Source organism: Populus euphratica, unplaced genomic scaffold (genome assembly GCF_000495115.2).
Source record: "Populus euphratica unplaced genomic scaffold, PopEup_1.0 scaffold1055.1, whole genome shotgun sequence".
In the NCBI taxonomy this organism is placed as follows: Eukaryota; Viridiplantae; Streptophyta; class Magnoliopsida; order Malpighiales; family Salicaceae; genus Populus; species Populus euphratica.
In genome coordinates, this window is record NW_011500924.1 from 65,768 (window position 1) to 75,125 (window position 9,358).

At 32.2% G+C, this 9,358-nt stretch overlaps 1 protein-coding gene across 1 annotated transcript; it reads right to left on the reverse strand.

The window, feature by feature from the left end:
- Positions 1 to 244: 244 nt before the first annotated feature.
- LOC105116832 (adenine/guanine permease AZG1-like) lies at positions 245 to 2,348 on the reverse strand. Its single transcript, XM_011014318.1, has one exon. It carries the CDS (start codon positions 2,166 to 2,168, stop codon positions 429 to 431), a length of 1,740 nt encoding a protein of 579 aa, XP_011012620.1. The 5' UTR covers positions 2,169 to 2,348; the 3' UTR covers positions 245 to 428.
- Between the last annotated feature and the right edge of the window lie 7,010 nt (positions 2,349 to 9,358).

The following is a 9,358-nucleotide window of genomic DNA, read 5'->3' on the forward strand; positions in this document are numbered from 1 at the left end:
GCTAATTATTCATGGAAGAATACAATAAATCAATAGGAAAAAAAACAAGGTCATGTGGGATTTTCCCCCTTGGTTAATGGGTGTCAGATGCATCGGAGCCGGTCTTAATAGTCAAATACTATTTCCATGTCTTGGGCATCTCTACACGTTCCCTTCAAGAACACAATTTATCTCAGACTAGATGGTATATTCCAAGGTAAAACAAGCAAAATTGTTGCCAAATAAAAACAAAAAGAAAAAAGGAACGGAAACAAGTATTGTAATGAGTTTCACACAATAATAATAAATATTTACAACGACTTTCCTTGTCAACCCTTGTGCTTCCACAATTTAATTGTATCAATAATTGAAAAGGTCGGGATCCTGAAAGGGGCCAAAAGCAATGAACCAACATATTCTATTCTATCCACCATCTTCTATCCATCTATCTAGACATGAATTCCAGGCGATTTCACGCTTCCATCCTGGTGGTCATGCACCCCATTGGCCCCACCGCCACCACCATTTCTCTTGTTTATAACGCCAAGCTTTACCAAGAACTCATCGCCCCAGTCCCACAAGTGCAAAACCATGTAAGTCCCGATCCCTCCTATCAAACCGTATGCAATGGAGTAGGTCAAAGGCATTAAAATCAACGTCATAAAAGCTGGGATGGCTTGCCTCATATCATTCCACTCTACCTCGACCACTGATTTCATCATCAGAACTCCCACTAATATCAACGGTGGGCCCACTGCCCATGCTGGTATGGATGCCAGTAACGGCGTGAAGAAAAAGGCCAAGAAGAAATACCCTGCCACGGTGAGAGCGGTCAGACCCGTCCGCCCACCCTCCCTAATTCCTGTTGACGATTCGATGAATGCCGTCACCGGTGACGTGCCCAGCAATGACCCGACGACAATTGACGTGGCGTCCGACATGAAGGCGGAGTACTGGCCCTCGAAATCACCATTTTGATCTGAAAACCCAGCGAACCGAGCCATCGAGTACAAGGTGCCAGTGGTATCCAATATATCCACGTATAAGAACGTGATCAGAGCCTCCCAAAAATAACCTTTGCCAATGCTCTTAAAACTCAACGCCCCAGCTGTGCTTTCAATAGCATGTACATCAACAACTTTCTTGAAATATTCATGTGCGGCATCACCTGCTTCCGTGTTAGGAAACACCGTTACCTTGGTGTCACGGAACCATGAAATGGCCGTTACAAAAACAATCCCGTAAATCATAGCCCCTTTAACGTTTTTCACTAGGCAATAAGCGATTATAACAAATCCCACCACGCCAAGCCATAGAGTAGGGCTCTCCATCCTGTCCCGGAGGCAAAAGATATCGCCGGAAACGGTACCGCCCGGGATCAAACTCACAGTTCCGTTAGCTAACGTCATGACAGGAGCTAACGACGCACGTGATGAACTTGGACACCCCGCAAGCGTTACAAGAGTGGATGAACTGTACCCAACGAGCCCGATTCCTTGACCATTCTGCAACCCGATGAAGGCCAGAAAAAGTCCGATACCAGCAGAGGAGCTGATCCGAACTGGTTTAGGGACTAATTTAGCCAATTTCGCACGTAACCCAATTGCTGAAATGCCTAAAAAAATTACGCCTTCAATAAACACGGCAGCTAATGCACTCTTATATGAGACATTACCCGACCCGTGAAACCCGACAACCGTGTAAGCAAAATAAGCATTAGTGCCCATACCCGGAGCCAGAGCCAACGGGAGATTGGCAAATGTACCCATGATTAAACAGCCAATAAGAGAAGATGCGACAGTGGCTACTATCAGGTCCTTACGTGTTTTCTCTAAACAAGAAGAGTATCCCGGGTTAACTGGGTTGAATTTGCATGACTCATCGGGTTGGATTACTCGAAGACCAGTTGACCCGGTGCAGTTGGAAACAGGTACTGTAGGGTCCGAACATAGTGGGATACAATCAGAAACGCTGCATGTACCGCCGCTGTCGGTGAGGATGGAAGCGTTGACTGCCAAGATGTATGCCATGGTAAGGAAGGTGGTGGTGCCAGCACGTAACTCGGTTGTGAAGCTTGAGTTACGCTCAGCAAGTTTGAATCTCTTACCAACTCGGGTTCCGGCTACATAGTTGTTTAGCCTTGTTAAAGGCTTCTGATTTTGTGGAGGTGAAGAAGATCCAATCTCCATGTATGGCACCACCACTGAATTATGTTTTCTGGCTGATCAACCTCTCTCTGATATACACAGAGAAGTTAAGGAAGGCAGAGAGATGGATATTTCTTGAGAGAGATAATAAATGATGGCAAGATGTGATTTGTGGATACAAGGAGGATAGATTCTAAGGGCTTTGGGATCTTTTTAAGCTTTTTTATAGCCCAAAAGTAGGTGGGGAGCTTGTGGTGGCAGCTTTTTATTCCTTAATTTGTGTGTGAACTGTGATTTATTTTATGGCCAGTTTGTTTAAAAAACTCCTTGTCATGCTGATGCTGCTACATATATGCGTTTTAGTTTTATTAATTTTGCAGCAATAAGTATCGTCGTCTATTCAATTTACTGGCGAATCAACACGCTGATTTTAATTTATTTTTTTAGAGAAAATATTCAAAAAAATAAAAATATATTTAAGATGTATATTTCGTGGAAGTGTGTGAAAGGGGGTGTTGTTAAATTGGATGGCCACTTGTTGGTAGTAGTGTCCGAATTCGCAAGCAATTGGCATTCTAGAAATTTTGACATTTCATAATAATGCCTAAACTTGACTTAGTTTCATATTAAATTATTTAGTTTGAATTCAACATTTCATGTGTGTTTAAAGCATGCTATTCCGAAAATAAATCAAAATCAAGTGTCTTTTGAATTGTGATTTTACTTAGGTACAAAAAATCAAATACCAAATCAAAGAGTAAAGTCAAGAATTTGAATAATTAAAAATATTTTTTTAATATCACATAAACAAAAATCATGCAGTCCTAGTATTTACAGATAGCTCTTTAGGTCAAATTAAAAAGGCCCTGAGAAAAAAACAAAGCGAACCTCCCACGTTTTAAGGATCTGATATGGTAGATTCCTTTTTTTAAAAAAAAAAGGAAAAAAAAAAAAGAAAAAAGAATTGAATCCAGCTGTTATAGATGTATGGGTTAGCCTAGCTAACATGTTTCAAGGGTCAACATTAAAGGCCTTTACCACGTGTGACTAAAGAGATCGACCAATTGTTTTTTCTTCAAAACATGGTAAGATCTTCACAGGAACTAAACATTGGATCTTCCGAGCCGAATATAAATATAATAGTCACTTTAACTGTTTTTTTTTATTTCACATAAAATATATTATTAGAGTAGTTTTTGAGATAATTTATAGCATTTTAAAAAGAAGGTCCAGAACCATGATGAACTAAATGTTCAAGGGCTTGCCTCTGGCTCCTATTTATAAGCAATTCGATCGTAACTGGTCATCATGATCCAACCAGGGTTAGCAATGTCACGAGACTGGCATCCTCATTGGCTCATTCGGTGGACATTGTACTCTCTTTTTTATTGAATGCACTCACCTGCTTTCACAGACAGGATGGGCTGTCCACACTAACTACTCTCACTTTTGCTCCTCCTTTTTTTATTTTTAATCTGCAAGACAAGTCCAGCAATATGGCTCCAGTTATGCACGAGTAGTTGTCTTAATTTAGTCTTTGTCAGATCGTTGACATACGCTGCGTTGCAAGTTAAGATATATCAGCCAACTGAGAATAAAAAGGACTAACAGAGAACTGGTTTTCACTGTACAAATCTTATTAGAATATTATTTTGTTTTATTTTTTATTTTATTTTAATTAATATTTTTTTATTTAAATTCATTGTTTAATATTAGATTTTTTCTGGTTATTATATTTTCATAACAGTAATACGAGACTTAAGAAGTTAATCTAATTTGATTAATTAACTTTATTGACTCATATTTTTTTTTATATTTTTTTAATTTTATTTTTTAATATTAATTCGATTAAAAATTCAAATTCATGATTTATTTTACTTACTTTTTATTAGGCTATTCTAGTATTATAACTTGAGAACAATGTTTCACGGGTTACCCTGAGTTAATCAATATTGTTTTTTATATCTTTTATTTATTTAATTTTTTTTCTATTTTTTCATTTAATATTGAGTCGGTTCGGAATTAAGCTTCATAATATATTTTGATTTGCTTTTTATAAGAATATCTTAGTCTTATGATCAAGATTATGGTTTTTGACATTTTAATATTGGTTAAATCATGTCTCTTTTTTTTTCAGTTCTAAGAAGTTATATCAATCTCATAACCTGGGTCACGGGTCTTTCAATATTGGACTTGATTTTTATTGGGTTATCGTTTCCGTCTCTTGACTTAGATCGCAACGGGTTAACCAAATTAACTCATTTTTTCTCTTTTTTTAATTGATTTTTTTAATTTCATCAATTAATATTGTGTTTAATTAGAAATTAAGCTTCATGATTTATTTCAGTTTATTTTTCATTAGGTTATTCTGAATTTATGACTCGAAAACAGTGCTTAACAGTTAACTCAAGTTTACTTGGCTCGTTTTTTATGTTATTTTTTATTAAGATTTTTATAATTTTTATCGTTTCACATTAGATCCAATGAGGGCAATTGAAAATCAAGTTTTATAACTTATTTTAAATTTCTCTATATATGGGTTATCTTAGTCTCAAAACTAAAGTTGTGGATTTGACAAGTTAAGCAAGGTTAAATCAAATTGTTTTTTTTTATAAGATTATGTGTCATGAGTTTGGTGGATTAACACAAGTTGATTTTATGTTCTTTTTCAATTGATTTTTTTTAATATAATCCTTCAATATTAGGATGGCTAGGGATTGAAATTTATAATTTGTTTCAATTTGCTTTTCATAAGGTTATCTTGATTTTATAACCTAAGTTGCAAGTTTGACATGTTAACTTGAATAGTTTTTCAGATCCTTTTTTAATGGATTTTTTTTAATTTCATCCTTCAATATTGGATTGATTAAAAATTACGCTTTATAATTTATTTTGATTTTCTTTCTATAGGATTATCATAATCTCATAAGCCGAGTCATGAATTCAACATGTTATCCCGAGTTGTTCCAGGTCAGTCCAATATGTTGTTATTTTAATATTAAAAAAATATATCATCTTGAAATTTTATTTAGTCAAATATTATTTTTACGGGTTGTATGTATTTTTTTGGACTAGTAAAATCATTTAAGCTATTTCGGGTGAACCATCATATGATTTAATCTTTTTCTCACTAGAAACAAATCTTAGAAATATTTTAATTTTTTTCCATCCTAGAACAATTTGACTTGACTCGCGGCGTAGTGCGAGATAATCATCTAGTAATAATTAAAATTCCTAACTAATTTTTAGATATTTCTGGATAATAAATTAATTATGTAACAAGAAAATAACTATTACTCTAAATATTTTATCTAAGATAAGTTGTTTTGTGTTTATTTTTAATAATAAAAATATATATATTGTGCTATTGTAAAGATGATTAGTACTTAAAAGTGTATTTTTATCAAGGTTTTATATCATCATTTTGTACTTGAAGTATCAATAACTCCTTAACTAGAGCATGCTTTATAGTAACAAATCTGATAATATAAGATACCTTTAATTTATGGTAAATATTCATTTTAAATACTGACCTATTATATAAATCAAAGGATTAACTGATATGATTAACTATTGAAAGTAAAGGATAAAGAAAAGGTTAAGCTTAAAAAAAAAATATTGGTTCAGTCCAAACTAGAATATTGTTCAGTCATTTGATCGTATTTGGAGATATAAATCTTGGATTTCAGTTTGGTTTATATAGCTAGAAAGTTAAAACATAATTCTAAAACATTCATGAGAGTCCAAGACTTAATTCTACTATTTAAAAGTTTAAATTTTAGAATCAAAAGAGAAGTCTGAATTTGCCCAGCAACCTAGATATTATTCAGTATTCAGCCCATATCTCAAGTTCTAGAAGTCCAAATACATTGATTTTTTTTTGTTGGAAATCCAGAACTTTCATGAAGATTATTTATTCAAATTCTAATGTTAGCAATGATGTTTTTGGCAAAAAATAAAATAAGGATTGTCACAAAGTCAAGAGATGGTCACCCACTTAATAATTAGTCATCAAATTAATAGTTTTAAATTTTAGCCTGTAAAAAGAGACATTTACTATGCATATAGACATCTTGGTTTTCATATCAAAATCATGTTCTTGGTCTCTTTCTTTATATTTTTATAATGCTTAAGTTTTGCTTTCATTGATCTATTATTTATGCTTTTCATCACAACTATGTTCTTATCTAGTTTATTTATATTTCTCTTCTTTATAATGTTTAACTAAGTTTATTATGTCAAGGTGAAAAAGTTTCTTTAATAGTGTTAAAATAGATATAATATAAACTCAATATAGACTTCAATGTTTATATCCAAGAAAGCTCAATATAGACTTCAATGTTTATATCCAAGAAAGTTTGTTATTAACATGTCTTATATTTTTGTCTTACTAATTCTTAATACCTTGCTTGTTAAATGGTTAATCTAGATTTGTGTTGTATAATACTTGGTATAATAAATGTTTAACACTTTCATAGCCAACCGTATGATATAACCTACACCTGTGTTATGGAAGGAAGGAACTTGATTTGTTGTATAAGTTAGCATCATGAATTCTTGACAATATTCAAAAGTTTAGTACTTAAATAAGATAATTAATATAATCATGTTAAAAATTTATAATGAACTATTAAGGATAAATTATCTGATAGAACCTCTTTTGTGTGTGGTTTCTAGTTGAGTAATAAAAAGAGTTTATGTTATTCTTATTTGAAATACTATTAGTGCATCATCTAACTTGGACAACTGTTTTTATCATTGTTTAATGGGCCAAACACTGAACAGTGCGCAGGCTAGAGGATAGATTCAGACTTCTTTATTATTGTTACAATTTGGACTTGAAAATGACCTTTTTAAATCTTGAGCTTATATGAAAGTTGTAGGCCTATGTCTTACATTTTCATCCATATAAAGTAGATCTAAATCCGAGATCTACAGCTCCAGATATGACCTAATTACTAAACAGTGTTCTGGTTTGGACTGCACCAACATCTCTTTTCTAAGTTTGACCATCTCTTTGTCCTTTCAATTTTAATTATTAAATTCATCAATCAATCCTTTCATTTTATATGATATGCTTGCATTTAAAATGAACATTTACCATAAATTAAAGGTATCTTATATTATTAGATATGTTGTTATAAAAAATATTTTAGTTAAGGAGTTATTGATACTTCAAGTGCAAAATGATAATATAAAACCTTGATAAAAATGCACTTTTAAGTACTAATTATTTAATCTTCACATAAATCTTACATCTCAAAGTCCTCTTTAACTCCTCCTCCTCCTCCTCATCATCATCATCATCATTATCATTATTTATAATTTATATATTTAACCTCTTTGTGGTTCGATTCTAGTCTTGCCGAATTATTTATTACTTCGATACTTCTACACTTGGGAGAAGGCATCAATCTTTTGATCGTGTCAAAAGACTTAGCCTAAACCAACATTAATTGTAAGATAATGATTTTGAATCTATGTCTAATAAGAAAGCCTAATCCTTACTTTTATAATATGGATGCTGGACCCGAGAAGATGGCGAAAAATGAATTGTTCTTCAAGCTCCATCTTCTTTGTTATGTTCAAAATGGGTCCAAAGACCTCCACTAACACCTATATGTCTAAAGAATAAGACTTATTTAAGGGTTTGGTTTAACATATATCACACAAGCAAATAAAAAAAATTATTTTTATTTTTAAAATAGATAAATAATAGTTTTAACATTTAATTAACAAGACTTGTTTAATGATCATTATCAATGTGTTGTTTCATTGAAAAAAAATCTAAACTAACCTATACACATAAACATTCCTACCATTTTTTTTTTTTAAAAATTCATTAAAAGCCTTTTTATTGTAAACTTCTTCCTAAATAAAAAGAAATGCATCTATATATATAGATCAAACTTCCACACATAAAATAAATAAATAAAACCTTAAATATGAAAATCATTTAAATAAATATTTAAATAATAAAATGAGAGAATAAATAATATTTTTACCCTCATAAAACCCAAAAAGAAAACTAGAAACAGTGGTGGCAAAAGGCGAGCATGCACTAGGAGCAAGGCAGACAAAGATAGTAGTGACGTATGTCATGCATAAGCTAGAAGTTAAGCAAACTATAGGTGATAGATTTACACACTCCGATAACTTAAAGTGTGTGTTAATAGTAAGATAGAGTGCATCGACACTTTATCTACCTCTCTAAGTCGGGGGTGGGGATCTACGTCGCTTAAAACATGAGGTAAAGCCTTATGGAGCTTCAACTAATTTCTTTTCTCTTTATTGGTTCACCATCACTAGAGGTTGGTTTTTATTGTGTTTCTCTAATAAAAAGGAGTATAGTGACTAATGTTGGTTATAATTCTTGTGGATTTGTTGCTGCTACCTTTTTTTGTTCTTCTGATTTTGATGAGTGATGAAAGGGGCAACGATGATGGCTTCTTAGGAGAGAGTTTTTCTTTCTTCTTCTTTTTTTTTTATAGCAAAAATGTTTTTTATCTAGTTTCTTTGTTTTCTCTATGTTTTCTTTGTGTGTTCTTTCAAATTTTTTTTTTTGTGTTTTAGTTTTCATAGGCTACTCTTATCTAAATATTTTTATGTCTCTTTAGTTTTCTCTTCTTTTTTTTTCTATGGTTTCTCTCCTTATATTTTTTATGCCATCATTCTTTTCTATACATACCTAATGTGGCTTATTTATAAGTCATTCCTTGTTTATCCTCCCAACTCTTCTTATCACTTATCTTCCTTTTATTTTTATCTCTGAATCTCTTGATTTGCTTTCTTCTTTATCCTATACTTGTGGAAAAAGATATAAACTCTTATTGATTTTGGTCTTTTTTTTTATCATCACTTCAATCCTCTCTTTTTTTCTCAGTTTGTTTTTGAAAAATATATATTATAAAAGGGGTGTTTAGTACTTAAAAGTGCATTTTTATCATGGTTTTATATCATCATTTTGCACTTGAAGTATCAATAACTCCTTAACTAAAGCATGTCTTATAATAATATATCTAATAATATAAGATACCTTTAATTTGTGGTAAATGTTCATTTTAAATGCAGGCCTATCACATAAATAAAAGGTTTGATTGATGACTTTAAGAACTTAAATTGCAAGGGCAAAAAGATGACCAAAATTAGAAAAGAGATGTCGGTGCAATCCAAACCGGAATGCTGTTCGGTAATTGGGTCATATCTGGAGCTATAGATCTCAGATTTAGGTC

What these genes read in the sequence shown, in the direction of transcription:
- LOC105116832 (XM_011014318.1), bottom strand. Translation starts at nt 2,168, where the DNA reads ATGGAGATTGGATCTTCTTCACCTCCACAAAATCAGAAGCCTTTAACA.